Source organism: Agelaius tricolor, unplaced genomic scaffold, assembly GCF_023055355.1.
Source record: "Agelaius tricolor isolate 1412-34295 unplaced genomic scaffold, bAgeTri1.0.p SCAF_6, whole genome shotgun sequence".
Taxonomy (NCBI): domain Eukaryota; kingdom Metazoa; phylum Chordata; class Aves; order Passeriformes; family Icteridae; genus Agelaius; species Agelaius tricolor.
Genome location: NW_027269266.1, coordinates 21,262,056 through 21,287,331, shown reverse-complemented (window position 1 = coordinate 21,287,331; position 25,276 = coordinate 21,262,056). Strand labels below are relative to the sequence as shown.

The 25,276-nt window shown below is 39.3% G+C and overlaps 2 protein-coding genes across 6 annotated transcripts in view; both read right to left on the bottom strand.

Moving 5' to 3' along the window:
- Positions 1 to 2,691: 2,691 nt before the first annotated feature.
- GATAD1 (GATA zinc finger domain containing 1) lies at positions 2,692 to 7,528 on the bottom strand. Its single transcript, XM_071428993.1, has 5 exons — positions 7,168 to 7,528; positions 6,933 to 7,058; positions 6,580 to 6,639; positions 5,337 to 5,520; positions 2,692 to 4,541 (listed from the first exon to the last, which is right to left on the bottom strand). The coding sequence occupies exons 1-5, from the start codon at positions 7,381 to 7,383 to the stop codon at positions 4,351 to 4,353; spliced, it is 777 nt and encodes a 258-aa protein (XP_071285094.1). The 5' UTR covers positions 7,384 to 7,528; the 3' UTR covers positions 2,692 to 4,350.
- Positions 7,529 to 12,150: 4,622 nt separating this feature from the next.
- The window catches only part of ANKIB1 (ankyrin repeat and IBR domain containing 1), an 86,844-nt gene continuing 73,718 nt past the window's right edge, over positions 12,151 to 25,276 (bottom strand). For 3 of the 5 annotated variants that reach the window (XM_071428983.1, XM_071428986.1, XM_071428985.1), the window contains exons 12-20: positions 23,158 to 23,292; positions 22,517 to 22,603; positions 22,357 to 22,423; positions 21,844 to 21,989; positions 21,072 to 21,250; positions 20,464 to 20,515; positions 17,390 to 17,501; positions 15,672 to 15,805; positions 12,151 to 15,324 (exon numbers count right to left, since the gene is read on the bottom strand). In XM_071428983.1, coding sequence (XP_071285084.1) covers positions 14,572 to 15,324; positions 15,672 to 15,805; positions 17,390 to 17,501; positions 20,464 to 20,515; positions 21,072 to 21,250; positions 21,844 to 21,989; positions 22,357 to 22,423; positions 22,517 to 22,603; positions 23,158 to 23,292 — 1,665 coding nt within the window. In that variant the 3' untranslated portion in view covers positions 12,151 to 14,571. The remainder of the gene's footprint in view (positions 15,325 to 15,671; positions 15,806 to 17,389; positions 17,502 to 20,463; positions 20,516 to 21,071; positions 21,251 to 21,843; positions 21,990 to 22,356; positions 22,424 to 22,516; positions 22,604 to 23,157; positions 23,293 to 25,276) is intronic. The other 2 variants (XM_071428988.1, XM_071428987.1) reach the window with 2 other exon arrangements.

Below are 25,276 nucleotides of genomic sequence, written 5' to 3'. Positions count from 1 at the left end.
ACAAGCAGCCTTACAGTGTCATTTTATACAAAAGTAACCTAATTGGAGAGAAAGGGAACATCAATTGTGTAGGATTCTACATACACTGAGAAGGATTATTAAGGGTTTGACCATCTGAATACAAAACTGAACATTCCTACTGAAGTTCCCTAGGGGAAGATTTCTGTTAAGAGGAAAGGTGTTGTGTGTGTTTCAAACCTGGATCAGTTGACAGAGCCAGTTTACAACAGGGTACTTTGTGTCATAGTCTTCAGCAAAGAAGTGCCCACAGACACTTCAGCAAAGAAGTGCCCACTTCCTACTGATGGAATGTAGGAAGACAGGTGGAACTACTGAAAGCAACTTTGCCCCTAGACAGCTTCATGAGAAAAGAGGAATACTCCTGCTCTGTTCTCCCTAAATGAAGGAGTTCAAAAGATGTTGCAGGAGCCCAATTGCCATATGTAAGCAGGTGCCTGGGTTAACTGTTCTGAGTTTAAATGCCCTGCACAGGATAATCTTGATAAGTTCTGGTTAAAACAACATTCTATCAAAACTAGATTCCAGTAATACTTCTGTTTGATTAAACAGACATTGAAGCATTTCATAAAGATGCATGAACCACCTGGAGATGTTGTCCATGAGTTGTTCTTGTGATTGAAGCTACCAAACCAGAAAAGAAAAATAATCTCACTGAAGCTGTAGGCTAAATTCAAGTATAATAAATCACCAACCAGAAGGGCTGAGTGAAAAAAAAGTAATGTAGTCTTCCTGAAGGTAAGCGTGACTGTGTGGGTGAAAGAGAAACAATTGCCAAATAAAAAATTCTGTTGTCAGTGATCACGAGATTGTGTAGTAGGGAGCACACAAAAAGAACTATTAACAACTGTTAACTTTTGTAAAAGTGTTTCTGCTTGGGCACATAATCCTCATCCTCCATAATTTTGGAGGGATGTAGTCTCCTATCTAACAGATGTACCAATTCTATCTGTGTGAAAATATAATTTTATTTTATAAAATATAAAAAGAATAAAATTATAATTGGTCGTCCTAATTCAGTAACTGTAAAGAGCAGTTTACACTTCAATACTACACCTATTGATATTTTTGTTCTCAGTTCTGTAAGACTATTTAGAGCCTTTATTAATCATAATGAATTATAAACCACCAACCACAATAAATGTATGCTTTGCTTCTTGTATAATATTAATGTTTAAGTTGAAGGCTGCATTACATGAAAGCAAAGCTATTGGATTGGCTTGGATACCAAGCTGTAGGGGTTTAATCCAGCCTCTGCCAGGATGATTGAGATGATTGTCATGTAACACAGCACAGCAGCAAGAGAGGAACCCCAGCTTCAGTTTAGGAGCTCAAGGAGCCACACACTTATTTATCCATTGTGTTTGCATCACATTTTCCCAGAAAGTATTCTGCTCCCAACAAAGCCATTGCCCAAATGGAAACCCTTCTCCAGTAAGTATTGTTTAGGTACGGTGAAGTTCACATGAAAGATAAGGGCTACTCATCCCACAAATTTCCTGCAATGTGTGCCTTAGGGCACAGGCCACATGTCTATGTAGTACTCAGTATTTTATATTGGCTCTGTGGCTTTTAGCTCTTGGCTGCAAGTTCCATCTTTAGAACTTAAATGCCTTGATGAAAATTATTGTTGGCTGGTCACAACTCTGGAGCTCAACCCGGGGCCATAAATTCAGCAGCAGTGTATCCACTCACAGTCCAGTGATACAAATATGAAACCTACCTACATTTTGGCATGGGGAATTGCCAAGCTAGAAGACAGAAATGGGTGAGCTCAGCTCCCTCAGCTGCAGGGCATCAAAGCCTGTCCCCACAGGATCCTCTGATATCCCTTCTGCTCTTGAGTCCATTTTGCAGGTCTTCATTTTGTCCTCCATTTTCTTAATATGAAAGAGATGAAGAATTTTCAGAGACGTTGCCCTTGGAGGTCCCACTCTTCAGCTTGTCCATCCATAAGAAGCTGTCTGGAGAGTTAATAATTTTCCCTGTGTTACTGGGTGATGTTCTGAACACAAGAAAAACAGGACAGTGCAACCATTCAAACTCCTATAAATGAAGAATAACACTTTAGTAACAGTCATTGCTGGCAAATCCACTCTCTTTTGAGACCTTACACTCAGAATTCTTGTTCATCTGAATTATTTTTAACACTTCCCAGTATAATAAAAACTAAACTAAAATAAAAATACGTAGTGTTTACTAAAGGAAGTTGTTCCATAGCTCTCTGAAAAAAAAATGTTGTCTGTTTAGACTGCAGTTAGAAGTATAATACTTGAATCACCAGCAGCACTGAATTTTAGAAAGGTGTATTCTGATGAAAAATGAGTTGTCCCTTTTATGGTACAATTTACTGGCAAATAAGGCAAATGGCAAAAAGTACTTTTGAGTTCCTATAAGGTACACCAAATGAAAAAACCAAAACAATGTAAAGCATTGTTTCCCTCATTATTCCTGAGGATTTTACAAGGAACACAGCTAAACTTCATTGGGCTCAATGACCATCAAGGCCTTTTCCAACCCTGGTTATTCAGATAAGGTAAGACAGCCCACAGAAGAGGACAGGTCCATGGGTCATGCTGAGGCAGCACAGGGACTTTACAGTGATCCCAAGTGAAAACCTTGAGGACTGCAGAGAAAGGAAGGAAAGCATTTGAGTCAAAGAAGTCAGTCTGGTTACTGTAAATATAGGATTTGTTATTTTTATTTTCTTGGAATTGCTAATAAAGAAATAAGAAGAAAAAAACCCAGAGGAATTGAAAGGAGAGAATGGAGAGAAGGGAGGTCACCTTGGGATTAATCACTGCAACACACTCAACACAGGCACACATCTCATCTTTGTAAGTGATTGAAGATTAAGATTTAACTCTGCATTACCAATCTACTGCTAATTTCTGAGCATTTTGAATTACTGACAGTATCCCTTAACTTTAGCATCTACTCCCTTAAGGCTGATTGTTCTTCCTTGTATTTGAAGAGGGCAGAACAGAAGCTGCAGGCCAAAACAAATCTGTCAGGTTCCTGCCCTCACAGGTCCCACTGTACTGAAAGTTGTCAATACCTGAGACTTTCAGATATGTTACATCTTAAATCAAAGCCTTTCATAAAGGTAGAATATAAGCCCAGTGCAACATTTTCATGCATTCATGCAGTATCTTAAAGGTGATTTGGGCCTTCTGGGTGCTGGTCACATATCCCATACAAAATTTAAAAAAACCCAGAAAATATCAGTACATTTAAATTTAAGGCCACTTACAGCTCTCATCCTTCACAGGCAGCAGGAACCACTAAGCCCTTGGAATTCAGGCCATTACAAGCACATCTCACTGTGTTTGGAGCTGACTGGCTTGTAAAAAGTTTAGGGCAGAAAACTTCATTGGTATTTTAGTATGTGGCATTTCTCCCATTCTGGTATTTATACATATTCGTAGTTATGCTGAAACTGTCAATACATAATTTTTTTTTTTCCCTTATTGATTTTTTAAAATTTTAATTGCCTGACCATTTTTTATTCTTACCATCATTAATTGTGAAGAACTCAAAAAACAATTTAAAATCAATTTTATGAGTCCAAGCTAACAGGCAAACAAACAGTAACAGTCTGAAACTCAAATCATATGTCAGTGTTGGCTTGCTCAGGAAATGCAGATACACTTCTGCAATGAGAATGCCAGGATGGCAAATAGCATTAATTTTTGAATAAACATTCAATTTTCCAGGAGATTTATGTCCTTATATAAGTAAGTTTAGTAGAAAGCTACACACATAGCCCACATTTCAGATTCAGATTAACAAAATCCCCATAAAAGGTGACTGTTAGAGTCCCTCTTTGTGGATGAGGTTTTAGCCTGAAGAAATCCAGGTAGATCGCTCCTCTCCATGTAATAGAAAACTGTTAACTGCATCACTGGCCATTTTAGTATTTAGGTGAAGCTAGTCTTAAATTATTTAAGAAGGAAGTAAAACCAGCAGTCACAGTTAACTAAATTAAACAGTCATATAAAATGGAGGATGATTATATCTTTTAAACTCCTCTTCTGGAAAATAACTTAAAAAGTAAGAATGAATACTAAAGGCAACTTTCAGAAGTCAAAGATGACATGAAACTTGTGGTTTTGTCCCAAGATGAGCAATAATGTCTGAAGAGCAGAGCACCGAAATGATGCATCAACTGGAATGAAAACTTCCACTTCAAAGGTCTGATATATCTAAAAAAATAAATATCATAATCTGTAAAATAAACCGGCACATTTTATAATTTTTAAAACTTCTTGTAAGGGGTTTACAAACTGGAGGATACACACAAAATAACTAGTCCAAAGAATTCCTTAAAAATTATAAATTATTGGCTACAGTTTCTTTAATGGAGATGGCAGGAGTAGGTCCCACATGAGTCCATATATAGCCCTTCTCTGGCCTTGTAGGAACAGTAGGGAAGGGAGATGATCGAGACTTGAAATATTCTGAAGGTGCATGACAAACAAATTCTAAATATTCCATTTTTCTTGGGAGATCTTCTTCTGGTCCTAGGAAAAAAAATAAATTCAAAGACAAAACATAAGGGCATAAAACTAAATATGTTGAATAAAAATATGCCACAACAGGCAACATTCCCTTACAGAATTTGCCTTTGCAATCCATGGCTTTCCTAGGAAGGTAGCCTCCTGTATTAGGCAAGAAATCTCTACCTTTAATTTTGCTGGCCTGATCTTCCCCTCCATCCCACTTGAAGCACTCTAATATTTGAGTGAATACTGTAGTTAATGTATTTAAAATACATTATATTCTATTTTATTAACTACAGTCTATTCTATACTGTAGTTAATTTATTTAAAATACATTCTATTTGTGTCCTGCCTGTTAGAAGGACTTTTCTGAATTACCAATTTTATCATCAGTAGCAGGACAGTCTCTGTGCCAGTGCTTGCATGCTATGTTAGGATAAAGATCAAGTAATTCAGGTCACTTTAAAAGAAACAACTTGGACTGGTATATCGGAATCAAAGTTACTATGGTTTAAACCTATCTATAGAGCAATAATTTAATCTTTAAAGCTGCATAACTGTAATTGTACCCACAAACTGTACTCAGATAATCACAGTATAAGATAATCACATACTGCAATAGCAATAATCATATTATATATACAAGATAAATAAAAAGTGTTATTATAGTAAATGAGATGTTTACAAGATTGGAGTCTAAAATGTGGAACGTGCATAAAATACCTTGAGAAGCTAAAATGTTCATTTAAAGAAAACAACTGTGCATTAGCATAGGTACATCCAAGTAGTTGCACAAAGTGAAGGCTCAGAGATTACCTATGATATAGGATGCGGGGTCAAAACAGTCTTTGGGGCTGGCTTGTGTAGGAATGAGCCAGGTTAGTGCAGCACTCTTTTCACAGTATTGGTCCTGAATAAACCCACGGATCTGAGCGTAGTACGTTCTTCCATCCTGCTCATCAACCACTGAAACAACGTCTCCAATTTGGTAGTACACACCCTAGAAGACATACAAATGACACTGAAATCAAACAGCCTGATTTTTGTCAGTTTTACTTCACATCTTAAGTATCAGTACCCAAAATTGTCCTCATTTATGCCAGTCTTGAAAGGCAACTTCAATTCAGCCACATGCAAAAGAATGGTGGCATAAGAAAGAAAGGGGTTTTTAAAACAGATAAAAAGAACACAACCCCAAACGAGCCTATTCACAACAACACTGCAAAGTATCAAAGTAGCAACATTCTATATAAGGAGGACAGAAGCTTTGACATAGTTCTTAGGAATTTCTGATAAAAACAGACACACAAGACAGTAGTTCTTTTCTGAACTGGTCAACAGCAAACAAGAGATCCATCTGGAATGCCAGGCATGAAGCATCAGGTCCCTGGAGAGTATGGAATCTCAGGCCACCACTGGCTGTGCAGTCTCCCACTGCCCATCCTGACTTTTTTGGGGAGGAAAAGGGGGAAAAAGCATTCTGTTTGCTTGTACTGCTGGGAAACAAAAGCAAATTTCAAAACTTTAGAACATCAACACTTTGGCATGCTGGTAAAGCTGCTCTCAAGCACGAATGTGAGGAGGCTCCCTCTTGCTTCACTGCAAATGCCTACAGATCTTGTTCCCAGGGTGTTTGGGACTGCTTGCACCAGCTCTCAAATGGGAGCCAGCTGAGATGCTGGGGCACTGCAACCCACCCCCTGTATGGGAAATATGTTCTGCACCTAAGGTAGGAAACATCACACAAGTCCAAATAATCATCCCCAGTCACTTGACCTCTGCACAGTGCAAGTTAAGTTTAAAAATGCTGACAGCAATAATTACAAAATTGGAAGAGAAAAAGCTGGGACAATGGTAGCTATTTAAGCTACTTAGGTAAACTACCTTGCAAGACTTAACGGCAATAACTATGGCAAACCAAAATCCTACACAACTGTTAGGCAAGGAAGAACAGTTTCTGTGACTGTATCTCTAGAGCTTTCACTGTCCATGATAATTCTTGACATTGGAAACAGAAACAGGAGAATCATTTTTGAAAACAGATTTGCATCAACCATACCTTATAAAAGATTGATTCTGCTGTAATTATAGTGGACACAGACTCAGGAGCTTTGATGGGCTAAAAAAAGAATACGGAAATAGAAAATCAAGAGCATTAAAACAAATCAACCGTAAAGTTCCAGAAATTGTTTTTCTTTTTAGACAACATACAGATACATTATCTTCTAAGAAAACTAGCAAACATCATTACACGAAAGCTCACAGCAACAGAGCTAACGTTTTCAGCTCCACGATTTTATGTGGAGAAGCGCGTGCTGAACTCCCGTGACCGCTTTCTCGTCCCACTCCTCCCGTGGGCTCCGTGGCCGCCCCAGCCCGGCACAGGCTCCCGCCACAGGCGCTCCGCCTTACGTTTTTCAGTTTGAAGATGTGCCTCCTGCCCTTGCCCTTGGTGGAAACCTTCTTCTCCGCGGCGGGCGCAGATTTGTACTTGGTGTTCCTGAGCCGCGCCGAGCGCCGGTGGATCTCCTGCTTGCTCTGCGGGGAACAGCACCGTGAATACGAGGGGGACGGCCCGAACACCCCGGCCCCGGCCCCGCCCAGCCCCGCCCGGCCCCTGCGGCTGCATCGCCCTCGGCCTCCTCACCTGCTTCCCGCCGCCGCCGCCTCCGCCGCCGCCGCTGCCGCCGCCGTTGCTGTGCTGGGCGGCGGCCGCCGAGGTGGTGGCGAAGGCGGCGGGGGGCGGCGGCGCCGAGCGGGCCGTGCAGTTGTTGCACAGGATCTCGCCCTGCCCGCCCTTCTTCCACATGGAGGAGGACGTGCTGCGGCACACGCTGCAGGTGGGCTTCAGCCCCAGCGGCATCCTGAGGCCGGCGTGGGGCCCGCGGGCCCGACAGCGAGCGGCGGGAGCGCGGCGCCCACAGCGGCCCCGGCGCCGGCCCCTTCCCGGCGGCGGCGGATGTGGCTGCGGCGGGGCCGGGAGCAGCAGGGCCGGGCCTGCCCTCTGCTGGCGGCGGCCGGACCCCGGCCCCGGGACAAACGGAGCCCGGCCCGCTCACGGGCTGCTCTCGCCTCGGCCCGAGCCGTGGCACAGAGAGCGGTGTCCCGTCGGTCCCGGTGACGGGGGGAGGCGGGCCGGGGGAGGCCCGGTGGTGCCTTTGGGGCTGGTCAGCCCGGAGAAGGTCTGTGGAGACCTCGCAGCACCTTACGGTGTCTGAAGGGGACCTACAGGGAAGCCATAGAGGGACTCTGTCAAGAACAGCAGTGACAGAACAGGACAGGGGAGAATGGGTACAAACTGAAAGATGGAGCTTTTATATTAGATGCTAGGAAGAAATTCTCTACTGTGAACGTGGGGAGATGCTGCAGCTGGTTGCCCAGGCAGGCTGTGGATGCCTCAAACCTGGCAGTGTTCAAAACTGTGCTGGGTAAGGCCTGGTCTAGTGGGAGGTGTCCCTGCTCATGGCAGAGGGGCTGGGACTAGACGATCTTTAAGGCAGCTTCCGACCCATAACATTTTGTGATTCTGTACAGTAGAAGCCGTCTCTGGTGCTGTTCCTGTTTGCAGGGGATGCCAGGTTGTCACAGACATATTTTATGAAAAATCCTTTCATTAGGATTTTTTCTCCTGAGAAGCTGAGAGGCCTCAGAAGAAAAAAAAAACCCCAATAATTATCTGCTGCTGTAGAATGCAACAGGTGCCTCTTTGATTGGTCTCATGTGGTTGTTTTTAATTAATGGCAATCACAGTCCAGCTGTCTCGGACTCTCTGGTCAGTCACATTATTTTATTATCATTCCATTCCTTTCTATTGCTTGCTAGCCTTCTGATGAAATCCTTTCTTCTGTTCTTTTAGTATAGTTTTAATATATAACTTTCTTTCAATATAATAGATATAATAATATAATAAATCAGCCTTCTGAAACATGGAGTCAAGATTCTCATCTCTTCTCTTGTCCTGGGACCCCTGTGAACACCACCACACCAGATGCTGTCATTCAAGGATTTATAGTTGTCACTCTTTGGCTCAACAGAAAATCAGGGGACAGGAGATGGATTGCAATGATTGTTCTGATTTAGGAGAAAGTGTTGGTGGATATTACTATCAACATATACCAGTTTGGGCCTTCATTTAGATTAAATATTTGGAAAAAATCCTCTGCTTTGAAGGTGGTGAGGCACTGGAACAGGCTGCCCAGAGGAGTTGTGGATGTGCCCCATGCCTGAAAGTGTTCAAGGCCAGGTTGGGTCAGGCCCTGAACAGCCTGGTCTAATGGAAGGTGACCCTGCCCATGGCATGGGTGGTTAAAACTAGATGATCTTAAAGGTCCCCTTCAAACACAAACCACTCCATGATGCTCTGCCCCTCTTGTATGAAGCCTCAGTCATGTCTCAAGTAGTTCAAAAAGCCAGGGAATGAACTTGTGCCTTTGTGAAGCTTTGAGAGCCAGATGTAGGAACCATGGATCTAACAGTGCTTCCTCACCTCCTGCCACTCACGTGGCCCTGGGCCATCCCATGGAGATGTTTTTCTAGTCGGATGATAGGAAAGAAATGCCCAGTCATGCATGAGGATTTGCAGTCTCTTAGTTCCCATATTCAGTTTCTCTTCTTAAGGTTTATTTAAAGCTTCTTTGGTGCAAATGAAATTGATTTTTGCCTTGTCCTCAGTGGACACAAATTTGCAGGGATCTATTAATAGATGCTCCCCTCATGCAGCGTGCTGTTGATGCAGTGTGCCTGGGTTGCTACTGGCTCATGGACAGCTATGTTTCACCTCTGGCATGCCTCTTTCACACCAAATTTGACTTTCTTGTCTCAGATGCCAAATTTATTCCTCAGTTTTGATTTAAATACTGATTTACCCTCATCTCTTTTCAAGCTGTTTATACTTATCAGGTGCATTTTTTCTTGTTTACTCTTTCTTTAATGCATCTCTCTGTAGTTGTATTTTGCAGATCAGTGATCTCTCAGAGCCCTTAAGCTCTTCCCACCACTTTTGTTTTTTGCAGCTTCTGCCTGCCTTTGTTCCCAAGCACCCACCTCAGCAGTCCTCCACTGCTGGGCCTCTCTCACTGCCATCACGTTGGCACAGCTTCACTAGTCTGCCTAGAAACAGGCTAGAAATGAGTGACAATGTCCATTTCTGTCCAGATAAGTATCTAATACTTTGTGAAGGTTTTTATTTTGTGAATTTTAATAAGATTTACTGTTAATGGATAGCAAATAAAAATTGCAATGGTTGTTTTTTTTCAACGCCAGTTCTACCATCTTCCTGGTTTCTAACCCCTTGGTCTTTCTGAAACCATGTGCAGGGTCTTTTCTGTCACAAATATAGAATGTGTGTGGATTACATATACGTGTATACTCTTAATTAAATATGCTACTGTATATTGCTGATAACTTACCCACTGTGCTTATTCTTTCTTTTAAATTATAACTTGAATAAAAAAACCCCCAAATGAATAAAGCTTAAGCTTTAAGAAATCTAATCTGAGGTGGTAGTTTAAGATAATTAAAAAATGGTTTAGACAACCATTTTTATGTTGTCAAAAAGTTTTAGTTTAGTATTTCTTGACAAGTGTGGTTCTGTGATTTCAATGGAACCACAGTAAAACAACATCTTGAGATTACAGTGTTCTTGGTATGATTATTCTGTTGGCCTTGTGTAAGGCCAGAGAGAGGCATGGATTGCTGTCAGTGCAGTCTGATCATCCCTGCCTCACCTGGAAGGTGACACAAAGAACTGTGGTTAGGATGTTTTGTCAGAAATTACACCCAGCATGTCTTTTATCTTGGCAACAGCTGAAATGTTCTGAGACTTGCTGAATACCTGGTAGTTATGGGTAGAAGGAGAGGTGGGGCTCAGGACTTTTAAGTAAAGTACCCTCTTTCCAGAGAACCTCAAGCCTTAAAATGTCAATCCCGAATTTTGAGCATCCTCTTCAGTTTCCCGATTCTCCTTAACAGAACTAGCCTGTCCTTGGAGCTGGAGTGGGTTGACTCAGTCTGAGGCCTCACTGGAAGTGCTTGATGCAGCTGAGGCATTTTGTACTGTGTAAGCTCAGCTAAAGTTGCAGAGTAAATGTTTTCTTCCAATTAATGTGTATTTTCAGTTTATTTTTACCCCAGTAAGAGAAAGGGCTGCCCTTGGGAGTTACCAGAACCCATCCCTGCTCTGTGAAACCTCCAATGTAGACTCCACAAAGAAGTGGAGGAAATAAAATGTTGGCTCCACCTGTGGAGGGGGACTGTGTTAGACACACTGGCTGTCAGTACAGAACCATTTCTCCTCAGGAGCTCTCAGTGAGAGTGGTTTTTATTGGAAGTGATGCAAATCTGCACACACTGCTCATTTCCTGCTTCAGCAGTTGAATTGTTCTGCAGTGAATTTAATTGCATTGCTTCCTCCTAGCTTTTTACTGCTACCCTGCAGTCAGCTGGCTCACAGCTGAAGAATCCTTTATTCTTATTATGTGTGTGTCACTGTTCCAGAGTCAGCTGCAGAGGATGCACATGGACCGCTTCTCCAGAAATCTTTGTGTTGTAAATGCATGAAATTGGGTATAAATGGACTAGTGCACGCTGCATTTCCACATGGTTCTGTTCTAAGGTTCTGTACTTAACAGCTCTCTTGTGAGAAAAGCAGCTTGTATTCCCTTAATTCCCAGAGCCACAACTGATGCATCTGTCTTTGCTGCTTTTGGGTCTTAATTACTCATTCGAGCTTGTAGTAGAGCCAGGAATTCACCCTGGATGTTGTGAGGTCTTTGGTTTTTGGGCCTCATGATGGACGTGGGTAGGTAAAGGAATGGCAGAGATGACATAAAATGCCATGAGCACTTGGTTCTTTCAAGGCACGTTAAAGCTGTCTCTTGAGCCAGACAATTGCTTGTAAACAAACTGGCTATCTTTGTGTCCATGGCTATCTTTGTGTCCATGTTTTGGCTTCCACTGTCACCACCCTCCCTGAGCAGTCCAGTGGGATGCCTTCAGGGAGGGTGCTGAGGCACTGGAACAGGTTGCCCAGAGAAGCTGGGAATGCTCCATCACTGGAAGTATTCAAGGCTGGGGGGGATGGAGCTCTGAGCAGTTTGGGGTAATGAAAGGTGTCCCTGTGCATGGAAGGAAGATTGGAACAACATGGTCTTCAATGTCCCTTCCAACCCAAACCAGTCTGCAATTCCATGATCTTGGCATGTTTGGTGGAGGAGGTTGATGACATTACTGTAACAATGAACAAAATAGTTTAGTGCTATTAATGTAACAGAGGCACTCTGGAATTTCCAGGTGACAATGGAGAGTGGATATTAAGTGGCACTTAAGTAACACTGCTTAACAGAATCTTTCACAAAAATTACTCCCCCCTCTTTAGCACCACTACTCGTAGTGACATGGCATTACTCTACAAAGAACAACTGCAAACATGGCTGTAGCAATTAAGACGAAATCTATTTTAGATTTTTTTCAAAGCTTAAGGATGGTACTTTATATTTACAAATCAAAACATTCAGCTTACTATATGGTGTCAAACTAATCTGGCACAGTACTGAACATACCCTACAAATGTCTGTCAGCAGTCTCAAGGACCTGCTACAGTAAGTCTAAGATGTAATGAGACAGAACGGAATTAGTTTAAGTAATAAATGTTTAATCAAAGAATTTTACATATTATTAACAGCATTCATTTGGCCAAACATCTACATGGTTGTAGTATCCTACCTGTATATAAAGTGGGAATGTATCAAGTATAGACTATGAAAGTGCAAATAACAATTCAAGGTTAGAGTAATTTTTTTACATTATAAAATTAACAGGTTTACAAAATAGTCTTGCCAAACTTTTATTTTTGAATTGTAAAGTCAATGACTATGGTGTTAAAATAAGTACCAAGAAAATACAAATTTAATAGTCTAATTTCATGCTCATAAGAGTAACACGGAAACAATGGATATACTGCACAACCTAACCAAATTACATAAAACCAGAACCCACAAACTTCACTATCTTCACAGAGAGCACTCTTACATATCTTACTGCAACTTTGCAAGACATCTCAATGCAATACACAATCTTTTTGTGAGAATCTTTCTATTCAGAAATTACCATTCAAGGAAGCTATGTGAGTTAAACAACTTTCAGACCAATTCATGATGACAGTTCATGAAGGACCACTTCAGTTGAAGGACTTTATACCTACAGGTATTTTTCAAAGGCTCAATATTATGTCAGTAGTAGGGTGGCTAGAGGAAAAGTTGGAAAATTATTTAGACTATTCTAATTCATTCTCTCTAAAGATGCTTGAAAATGGACAAGGTTTTTATGGGGTAAGGGTAAAATACTCTTATTTCATTTTTTACTACTCTGAACCTTGTAACTGCAAGGTTCCAAAGCTGGATTTGCATGAATTAGTTACCAAAACACTCACTTGAACTCACAGTAATCAATACATAAACTTTGCTATCATGACACTTGCCTATACACACTCAGTAGTAATAAACTTTTATATCATATCAACAAATCCCTGGTAACAGTTAAGCAAAACTTAAAATGGAGTGTATGTAATTTGCTCATGTTATGAAAAGTTTTGATTATATGTAATTAAAACAGCCATTTGAACAACTTATTCTAGTTGTAATTACATACTGTACCATTGTATCTCACTAACTGTAGATTGATGCTTTTAAGCAAATCTAAAACCAGTATTTTTGTTTTTCACGGTACAACAACTAGGAAAAGGTTTTTTTGTATTTTTTTTTAATTTTATTTTTTTTCTTACACTAAACAGTAATCACACAGCAAATGAATATTGTGCAATTGAACAAATACCTAGTAGTGTTTTCTATATGCAAAAACACTGACTGAACGTTTAGTTATTTACTGTAAAGGCAAGGCCATGGGTGGTTTTATGGAGGTCTTTGCAATTAATAGCATAGTTACTCCAGAACAAACACTGAATTTGAATTACTTGTTTAACTGTGGCAACTATCCAGTTGGGTTAGGCAAAGGCACCGTAACATGTTGAGCAGGATGTGTTATCTTTTAATTGTGGGACTGACTAATATATGAAAATTCTGTATTCCTATATTTTTATAAAATGTTATCATTAAAAGTAATTGCACTATTAGTGCATAAAATGCTTTGTAGAATTATGAAAACAAAGAACTATGATTGCACTTCCATTAAAGTGTCTCTTAAAATACAGCATAGCTGTTGCTAACTCACTGTATTTTAATATTTAAAATAACTGTTTAACAGCAGCATTAGGTTTTATTAACTTAAGATACAGGCTACATTTAATTAAATGCAGTCACCATGGCAACATATGCCAGTTAAATTTGGAGATGCAATGCTACCCAGTGGTTTCTTCCATTGCTAAGAATTGTGGAATTAGTTGGATAGGGTAACACTGCACTGTTTCATTAGGCTACTGCCAGTTAACTTTTCACAGTTTGGCACATTTGGACTGTAAATAGACATGAAAAAATCTTTGATTTTAAAGGGAGAGAATATCCCCTAAAACTTGTTCCTGGAGCAGTACTACAGAGAAGCATTAAATACCTCCGTTCACACTGCTAACAAAAATGAAAAATTACTAAGGAAAAGTTATGGAAAACAAAACCAAAATGCAAATGAACTGCTAGATGTTATTTTGGTGAAATTATGAGTTCTAAAAAATGGAATAAACTATTTCTTAGGAAAACCAAACAAAATAATCAGTGTAAGCCTTTAATCCATACTTTCAAGTTAAGGATCATCAACCTAAGGCTAAACAGATGCTGCATTGTATTAGGAATGTGGAATACAACCTACTTATTCCTTTCTCTTGAGAGCAAAAGGCAAATACTACCTAATTAAATGCAAAGGATATTCCTTGAAAGGTTCACATCATTATGAAGAACTGCAATTCAAGAGGAACTCCTAAATATCCGTTGTTACGTCAGTGGTTACAACTGAGCTGCAATTATGTGGATCAAAGCCTCCATAATGCTTGCTCCACATACTGTACCATCTGTCACTGCCATTCTTTTACTCCAGATTTAGTTTTTATTCATACCAGATGCACGTGTTCAGTCCATTCACTTGAGGTTTGAGGAGTCTGACTTGAACTATCTCCTGAATTATCTAGGGTGCTTGTTATCTCCCTGTTACTATCACCAATTTGTGATACTGTTTCTCTTGGAATAATGTTTTCTTCAGAAGTGCTTTCCTCTGTTTGGGTTCCTCTGCCTTCATTTTTGAGTGCATCCTCAAACAGTGCATGCTCTTCCTGAGGCTCCAGCCTTGTGTCTGTAAGATTTGGTTGCCCTGCTGACCCATCTTCAGTGCTGGGCTGCTGTGACTCCTCATCTGTTTCTGTACTTGTTGAAGGAATCAGGGCAATACTCTGTGGGTTCATGTCATGAAACCAGGCCATAATATTTCCAAGCAGATTTTCATTGGTATTGGGATCTTGACTGCTGGAATCAGCATCACTTGAAGTTGAGTATAATCCACTTCTTGTCTCGCTGCAGGGGTGGGAGTGAAGACGATTGGCTGAGAAGGGATCATTGCCTGCACCCAGTCTCATCAGACTGTCACCAAGTTCTAGCAGCTCAGAGCTGCTCAAAGCACCCCTTGGGTTGTCTATACTGATGGGAGCAGAGTCCAGTCTTGTAGGCAAAGAGGTACCTATTGCTCCTAAAGATGCCTCATTATTTAGAAAGTCTCTAGTTTCTTCATCAATGGCCAAGCCAGATTCTTGTAAGGACAGCTGAATAGCTAGCAGGATGTTTGGGTCATCTTCATCCAGAGAACTCAGAGCCTGTGGAAATACATAAGGATGCTCTCAGAATAAAACTTGCATCTTGTTACATATTTTGGATGAATAGCAATTTTGTCTCAATCTGAAATTCATTCATTATTCCTACATGTCCTTTATCAGAATCAATTTTTACCAACAGAGCTGACAACACAATTTAAAAGTTAACTATTGTTACGTCAGCGATTGTTTAGCAGTTCTTACCATTGTGAATGTATAATTTGTTGTCCTAGATTCTCCCTTTCTCCTTGAAGAATTAAGAAAATTTGCAGAGACAAAGTGACACAGAAAGGCAGAGCAGAGGAGAGCAAGCAAAGCAGAGAGAATGGAAAAGAGATTGGGGGAGATACCTGAAGAGAATCCTGGTTTTCAGAGCGACTGACAGGGGTATAGTCATGAAGCGAAGAGCTGTGCAGAATACCCATAGAAGCTGAACTCACCATGGAGGTGCCATGTCTTCTACTGCTGCCACCTTCCTGAGTGTCTGTTTGGGCAACCAAAACAAAAGTGGTTGAAGAACCAGTGAGGAAGCCTCCTCTGCTATGATTTACTGACAGAATGTCTTACTTCCCTTTGGATTCCAGTTGTGCAATTTTACTCCTTTATTCACTCTGAATGAAAGAATCCAAACCACTCCTTCCCATCAGCTCTTACACAGTGAGTAGTGAAACACCAATCTCACTGTTTTAGGAGTGACTCCCTGGCTCATTTGTCCTTTCTGCCCTCAATACCCTTCTCTGAAAGCATGGGCTATGCCATTGGGAGCAGGGGCAGAAGGGGCAAAATGCTTCTAAGGCACATACATGATCTATGGAAAGCCCTGAAAATTACTGCATGTGGACACAAATACAGGATGCATTTATAGGTGGATTACAAATCATGTTTGCCTGTTTCTCTGTTCAAAGACAAAACCTCAGCTATAATGTTAACATTATAATAATCTTTGCTGTAACATTGCAGCACAATTAAGAGTAGAGTTGTTAGGGAATACTTCAGCAATTACTGACATTGCTGTTTTCTTAAAAGCCACAAAAAATAGAAGTAAGATGGTGCTTCCAGAAAAAAACTGCTCTGTAATAAAAATAAATGTAAATCTTTTGACTTTGGAAAATGGAATTTTCCACTCCAAAACTCAAAATGTGATAGACTGAAATAAAATAATCTCTTGCATGCTTTAACAGCGTGTACTTGGCCATCAGTACTATATCCAAGAGTTCAGTCAAAATCTATTCCTTCAGCTAACAAAATAGCTTTGCATTTTATTTGTAATAGGGAAGAACCAAAGTTCACCAAAATTTTGATTACTTTTTCTAAAATAAAGGATGCATGTGATCCTTTCTCCTCAAAAAAGGATCTCTCCTCTTAGTTTTAAAGAACAAGCTAAGTTTTAAGTTCCTGAGACACAGCAATGAGAGTTTGTGCAGCAGGGCAGAGAGACTGAGCACACAGACTGGCAGCTCTGCAGAAACAGTGCCACAGTATGATTTGGGTTCAAGCTATTTCTGTACCTGTGCTAAGGTTCTGGCAGAACTGAGCCAGCCTAGACAGCCAAGTCACAGAGAGACCTTAAAGGACTGCACTACCAGCCCTCAGAAGAGCAGCACTCTGGAAGTCACAGCTCAGGCCAATTTCTTTCCTGGCTGCCTTTGCCAATACAGCTTCTGGGCAGAGTTTTGGAATCCAACCTTAGGATGCTCTTCCACAGGCCTGGAGCCTCTACATTCTATGCACAACTGGTTCTTTTCATTGGTATAGAGGACTTGTGTATGAATGAATGACCTTTAGAATTTCTTCAGAAAAGCAAACCTGCGCTGGACAGCTGAGAAGTTGTTAGTGGGGAGATCAATGAAATTCTCTTTTAGAACAGCAGCAGCCACAGTGAAGTCAACAACACTTCTAAGATCACATAAAAAAACTGCAGAGACAAGCCTTTATGTTGTACCCTGGAAAATACAGCAATGTATTTGAAACTTCTTTAAAGTGTATCCACAGAAGACCAGGCCCTGTGGTCACTAGCAGTGATTTCTGAAGCAGGAAGAGCAAGGAGCCAGCCCAGAGAGGCCCGTACCTAATGTACTCTCACTGGGGTCCTCGGGGTCGGGAGTGTTACTCAGCAGACTGTGCATGTCTCCGCGCCGGCGCTGTCTGTGCCTCCTCCGATACTGAAATTCAGCATATTCCTGCATAAACCAAAGGTTACAAAACACAGGGCAGCATGCAGCACTATTTTTCTGAGTAACAAGCACCACATTTTTATAAAAAATGTGTGATTTTATGTGCTTATTATAAAATCACCCGCTTTCAGAAAAATGAATTGCAAGTTGTATCATGCGACGCTTAACATAAATAACAAAAAAATCCAAGGTAATCCTAGATCTATAAAACAACGAATTAGCACCAAAAAAAAAAAAAAAAAAAAAAAAAAAATTAGATGTACTACCAAAATTTTAATACTTGCAATCTCCTTTTTTACCAATTCCAGGAACACATTTCTTGTTTAAATCTCTGATGCCGAACTTTATATATGCACCTATTGACACACTTTTTAATAAATGCATACTCACTGATTTTAGAACATAAAAACAACTGATGTGAATTAGACCAATAGATTATCTCAGAATCTCTGCTGCCAGCAATTGGCAGTAGAAAAGAACCTTGAAAAGACAACAGAAAGCTGTTAGACATACACTGGAACTTGATATATTTCTCTGAGCCCCCAGGACACTATGGCTCCAGAACGTCTAAAGCCACTTCTGACACTCTTCTACTGGAAAGTCTATGATGGATTTTTATTCCATGGATTTTTTTTATTTTTACTTCAGATCTCCTCTACTTTTGCTTAACTTGAGCTGCTAATGAGCCATACCATATGGATCTGAACTCCCACAGCCTGTATTTTCTCATATTGTGTGTGCTTAGACATTTCATATAGCATTTCATATAGCATCTTGACCACATCAAGCTAACATCCCAAGGGCTAATTATCTTAATACTTGGAACAATTTGCATATCTTTCCTAATATGAAGGAACTAGTTCTATGCTTGAAAGGAAATTTCCAGATATCTTTTCTGGTATGTCCAGCTGACATTAAACCTGTGTAGGCACCACTTTGTGTAATTTCAGTTATTCCTACACACAAGGCAATAAAACTGTGCACACAGGTACTCGCTCTCCTCTTCAAAAGAATATTGTTCTTTATTTCTGTGAGCTCCAAGTTGGGAAATCTGTAATCCAAGGGATTCATTTGGCCAAATGAATTGGTAAAGATAACAGTATCATTAGTTTTCCTTTCCTATATTAACTCTTCAACATCTAAAGTACCTAAAACTTAAATCCAGAAGTGCTATTTCTCTTACACAATGACCTTATTAATGTAGATGGTATTAGGAGAGTATGTTTTCTTCCATGAACTTTCTCAGACCAAGTGCTTACTCATAATGACATAGGCAAGACAAAAGAAATAGTCACAAAATCATGGGTGTGGGCAGATTTTTATCCATGGAAGTTGTGAGAACATCAAAAAGTAGCTTTATTGGACCAGACAAAAGGTCCATTTAGCCCAATATTCTGTCTTCAACAGCAGTTAGTAGTATATGCTTGTTAGTCTAATGGAACACCATAAAGAAACAAAGCAAACATGAAGTGATTCTTCTCTAAAATGTTCTTCCAGCTTTTAGGGATCTCAGGGATTTTCTAAATGCAAGGCAGAGCCTCAAACAACAGAAAATTAAACCTTGATATAGAATAATATAACTGAATTATTAAAAAATAGATATAATTGTATCACTCTGAATCAGAAAAGGAATCATGGGAAGTGATCATTGAACACTAAGATATATTCATCACACCAGATCTTAGTTCTCATTTGTTTGCAATAAATACAGCTCTATGTAAAATACTTTGCAGTGAAATTCACTAAAATAAACAAAGATGACCATTATTAATTCTATAAAATTCCTTTAGCATAGGTGGTTGCAAGTATTCGTGATAGCTACATGGCAAAGAAACCAACTTGCATCACACAGTGCCACATTAGGCAAATCATGGACACTCATAAGCAGATCATCTAAGCACAGCTGCAATTGCACCTCCTGCTAAACAGCTTTTCAACACATTTCTTACCAGCTTCTTCTCATAGCCAGTTCCACTGTCATCAGTAACATCAATCAATCATACAGTAACATCACAATGAGTTTGATGTTGTCAGATGTGGGATTATTTCAAACAGACTAAAGGAAGGAACTGGATAGGAGAAGCAGCTGATTTTTTGTAGAGAAGCGAGCCATGTTCTCACCAGCGTGATGCTCACCAACAATAGCAAAGGAAATATATGGAAAAAAGTACATGGAGTTTTCTAGGATGTTTAACAATGACTAGCTAGAAAGAAAACAGCAAACAAGGAAATGTTGAAATGAAGTTTCCTTCCTGACTGAATGCTTTAATCTAATGTTCTCAAAACATTAACTAAAAATTAAGATGATAAAGAAATCTTTATAGGAAGTTTCTCATTTTTTAGAGCAGAGTCTCAAAAACTACTTACTCTTTCCCATATACAGGTCATAGAATATGAATTAAAAACTATAATTTTCATTCTTGGTAAAGTAGCAGAAATTAATGTCACTTAAGTATGCAATTTCCATCCTGCTTTAATACCTAACAATAAAAATAAATATTTGAAATATTTAACAATATTTAGGAGTACGACTGCATGTTTTTGTTGGGATTTTGACAGAGGATGGAAATTTCATAAACTTTTTGTCAAATTCTGCTGAACTGATATTGCATTCAAAAGTAATCTACATAATTTCATACATTTATTACTTTAAGCCTCTCCAACACACAGACAGCAGTTTATATTCAATTTTAAAACTGCTTCTGTACTTGAAAAATGGATGTGAAATATCTAAGGTTGCATAATGCCACCTTAGATAAGTACATCCATGTGAGAAGCATTATTTATAGTCATTGCACAATTACCTACATATATATTTCCTTCTATTGTGAAATAAATGAAATGGAAAGCTTAACCAACTTGAAATGCTTTGACTCAAGATAAGGAAGCTCTTCATGCAGATTGTGATCATACCTGTGTTTCTAGCAAATGCAGAACTAAGTTAAAAAATTAAAAAGAAATAGTTTACCTCGGGGGATGCAAATCCTAAATACTCCCAATCCCATGTTCCACCAGCAAAGCTATAAAATGGAAAGATACACCATCAAATTTAGAAATAGAACAAATATGAAAAACCTCCAGAGCTTCAAAACCTATTGAAATCTGAAAACTAGGGCAACTGTAGCTCTCTAAACTTAACAAGTCTTCCCCCTTAATTCTTAATTCAAAATTAATTTTGAAAACCTTACAGAGTTAAGTTGTTGACTATTCCAAAACTGCCTGATATGTTTAGAAAATACTTAAAAGAGTTTTGAAGCGTACCAGGGATTTAGTGACAATCTTGATGGAAAAAAGTAAAATGGAAGCCATGACATCTGATCATTAATATATCACAAATGGGGAAGCAGTTTAGGTTGCAACACACATAGCAGTGATCCTCAAAAAGAAAAATATGTTTTTCCCCAAAGGCTGTAATTCCACAAGGATGAGATGCCCAAGAAATTATCGCTATCACAGTGATTTACAACCACCACACTCAGCATCTACCTCATAGTCAGAGAACAGCAGTGGATTCCCCCTCTTTGGCAGCTACCAAAGGAACATTTTCTGCCTTGTGCAGCGTTCTGGGTGGATTACCTGCGCCTGGGTGCCTCTGGGGAGTCTGCAGGGGCAACGCCGCGGGCCACAGAGGCCAGGAACTCCTGGCGCTTCTGCTGCACGAGGCACGCGGCTCGGATGATTTTATGGCGGGGTGTCCGAAGGTAAGGCCGGTTCACTTTCTGTGCAAGGTCTTCAGTGACCATTTCTAGGTCTGTCTGCAAGAGTTAATGATACAGAAAAAACAGTTTTACAGGGAAATGCAGATCAGGAAGAACTCTTCATGAACATTGAGGGGAATGATACCATTTTCCTGAAAACACCTTATGAAACACCAAAATACCCCAAAATATCTGTCCCCATGCCTACTCTTTTACTGACCTACATTCTGTCCTCCAGCTTGGAGCAGGATTTCCCTGCACTCTGAAATACTGAGTATCTTCAAGGGACCCAAGGGACAGGAAAGGAGGCAGCAGTCCCAGGTACTCCCCCAGTTTTGCCTCCTCCCAGATGTCAAGCACATCAGAAGAGAAAGAAAGAAAAGAGAAGCTAGAGAAGGAGATGAAGACTGAAGCTAAAATGTTACCCTCAGAAAGCAGGTTAACAGGAAATTTTCTTACTTTCCCCTTCCATCTGTCCTTATCCTTTTCCTTTGCAAAGTGATATAAAAAATATGCTACTTTTTCTAACTTGGTTACAAATATAAAACAGGCATGTCAGTTTTATACTACAAAAATGGCAAAAAGACACTGATAACTAATATAAAAAAAATAAAGTGCCATTAGGAAAGTAAAATATATCCATATATTACCTGCATAAGTTCAAATATTTCTTTCTTTGTGCTTTTAGGCTCCAAAAAGAATCCATATGGATAAGAACACTTAAGAATGCGGCGAGTTTTTAGAAGCTCTTGCACTGCATCTTCAATGAATGTGGTATCAGGACAGCCTCCCTCAGCTGCAATATGAAACAAGCATTGGGAAAGTATTTTCCTGCTGATGTCAGCATTACTTTTGTACATATCAGTTAAATATTTTGCAAATAAAGAGCAGCAAGTTCTCAGTAACTGCACAGTGTTCTTAGGAAAAGAAATAAGCACAGAACATTAGCTTCTACCTTACTAATGCTACTTCCTCCTTGAGGCTTTGGAATAGGTAAGATTTACTCTACATTTAACTTTCATCCAATGTTTAGAAATTCTAGTACTGGAGGGATGACATCACACAGCAGACTTGATGTGAGCACTGTCCAACAAAGAACAGTTTAGCCATAACTGTGTTGATGTGATTTCAAATCAAAGGCACAGATCACAGCAAATACTTACTTCCACTCAGAGCTCTACTCAATTGCTCCATCTTTTCTTTGGCTGTTTTTAGAAGGCGCTGTTCTAACTAGAAAAAGAAAATAAATAAAATAAAATAAGATCATTATTTTTGGATTAATAAAACAGAAACAAACATCAGTAAAAATGGCTTGACCCACACCTGGTAGCTAAGTTCATGGTTCTTAAATCTTGTATAATAGTGCATAAACCTATCAAGCTCTTGAAATCTTCTATGCTTCTTTTCAGCCTGGAAAACAATGGAGAGACAAAAAAAACTAAAATAAATCTCATCATTTAATACAACAATCAAATATAATTAAATAGTGAACTGTTTCTATTCAGACTATATATAAAATGTTCTGCACAGTGTGTAGTGCCATGTAAGTAAAGAGATAAAGTTAATTTTTGAAATTCACAACGCTGCAAATACTGCAGCCAAAGAACTGATGCACTGACAGTCCCTGCTATTTAAAGCAACTTTCCAAAAGCCAAAATTAAGGTATGTCTTCTGTAGTGCACAGCAGCTAATTGCAGGACCAGTATGCTCATTTCACAAAAGGAAACCATGTCACAGAGAAGTAAAATGACTCGAGTAAAGTCACCAGTGGTTGCTAACTAAGCCAAAAGCAGGAATCTTATGCATCTACCAATAAGTACTGCTTTCTTTCTGTCTCTTTGATATGTTTAAGGTTGTATTTTTCCATTTGGAACTCTGGTGTGGAAGAATTTTGATTACACTTATCCTGAATGGAGAATTGCAACATTAGTGCTATTTTTCAAATACACACGTTCATTTGTTACCTCTACTGTCATCTCCTTGGACTGCTCCTCCACATGCTGAATAACCTCATAGCGAGTGCATCTGTAGTAGCCCCCAGTGGAAGAGCTGTGCTTCTTCCACTCTTCTAAGCATATCCAGCAAAAGTCATATTTGCACTTCAGAACAAAACAGGAAAAAGGAAAGAAAAAAAAAAAGAAGTTGAAATGTCTTAGATTTGTAGTTAGGCATCATCATTCCTCTACGGACAACTTAATTAACCGCATTCTGAGTGTAAAAAAATTTTGAGGAGCCTCCTTCCTATTTTACTTAGTCAGGAGATCTGTTTATCAAACCATATCAAACCATGTCAGTCATCATTTTTGTTCCTTGGATCATTAGACTGTGTTAGATTTACACGTTAAGTTTTAAGCAGAGGAAATGAACCAAATGGTAAATACAGCTGATCAGGCCTGTTTTCTTGTTATTGTTAGAAAATCAGTCCCATTTCTTTAAATAACACAGAAATTATTCATGAGAAAGAATGAAAATTTTTCCCTAATATTACTTAAAAAACCATGATTACTGGTATTTTTGTCATGTGGTGTTCCTGACACAAAATATGAATAACAACTGTTAGAACAAGAGAGAAGAAGTCTGAACATAAACTTTGATGAGTGATTACTTTCAGGTGAGCCTTTTCTGCACTGACTGACTTAAGTGCTTTCAAAATAGGTAAAACCTTACAAGGAAGTGTGAGGTGACTTATTCAGGCTTCTCTGCATCAGAGAAGATCAAACTGTGTAAATATTCTCAATTCAGCAGCGAGTGTTCAGCTAGTTAATTTCAAAATAACTGGAAGCTATTTTTGGACGGATAAGCAAAAGACTTCACGATTTGGTGAACCATGTTTACCTGTCTTATAGATGAGGAGAGAAAATTTACATTAATTAATATTAAGCCTTGGGTATTATTAGTGGCATTGGATAAATTAAATTGCATTTATTCTCTCTTTGGTAAGTTTAACCTTTCCAGGAATACCTACTTCATACCAGATGTGTTTGTCTGTAGTTATTTCATACAATCACTTAGATGTATTACAGAAGGGATGAAATCTAATTCTTGGACTGTGCTTTTGCTAATTTTGTCTCAAAAATCAGTAGTGCTGATTTCCTTCTAAAAAGAAATGAAGACTAGAATATTTCATCTTGTTATTGTGTGTGGTATTCACATAATTCTCTGAACAGAGAGAGACATAATTCTCTCTCCCAGGATTTTCCTGGGAAGCTGTGAGATGCTGTGAGAAAGCTCACAGAAGAAAAAAAATAATTCTTATCTTCACTTGCTGCATCTGTTGTTGTGCACATGTGGAATGTGTTATGGAGACTGTTTACCAAAAGGGATTTCTTAATTGCACACTGGTGATGGTGGTTTTGATTGACTGACCAATTAGGTCAAAGCTGTGTTGTGACTGTCTGAAAAGGTCACAGGTTTTTAGTTTAGTGTTAATATAGTACAGTATTAATATGTAGTGTAATATCATATAGAACAGCTTAATAAAGCATTTGTTCAGCCTTCTGAAATCATGGAGTCAATGCACGTTACTCCCCCATCAGGGGTCTGCTACAATAATTGTGCTGTTCCTTCTTGTTTTCAAACATTTTTTAAAGCTGCTGGCTTATAAAAATGGTGAGAAGTGCTGAGAAAGAAGTACAAGAAGAACTGTGTATAATGTGTTAAGTATCACTGCATCATTTGCCTACCATTCAAACCCATTCATATTCATTATAAAAAAAAGAATCTTTACAAAATATTTAAAAGATCATATGAAACAAGATATTTCACAAGCAACTGAACTAATAAAGCTCAACTTCCTATTAATTTATGTATATATGCTCCTACTGCAGCAATCTCAGCTCTCCCAAATTATCTCCTATCTGACCACTCTATTATATTTACCTTTTAATCAATCTCTCATATCTCCAGAAGCCTCCTCAAAACCCAAGAATCACAGAGTGTTCCCAGATCCTCCTTCCAGTATCTCAGTCTCATGAGACATTCAAAACCACATCAGCTGTTTCTACACACCTCTCAAACCCAAAATCATTTTCAAGAAAGGTAAGAAGGACAACCCTGAAAACTACTGCATGTCAGGCTCCCTTC

What these genes read in the sequence shown, in the direction of transcription:
- GATAD1 (XM_071428993.1), bottom strand. Translation starts at nt 7,383, where the DNA reads ATGCCGCTGGGGCTGAAGCCCACCTGCAGCGTGTGCCGCAGCACGTCC. An exon ending in GCGGCGGCGGCGGGAAGCAG is followed by an intron (nt 7,059 to 7,167) that starts GTGAGGAGGCCG and finishes TGTTCCCCGCAG; the next exon opens with AGCAAGCAGGAGATCCACCG. An exon ending in ACATCTTCAAACTGAAAAAC is followed by an intron (nt 6,640 to 6,932) that starts GTAAGGCGGAGC and finishes TTCTTTTTTTAG; the next exon opens with CCCATCAAAGCTCCTGAGTC.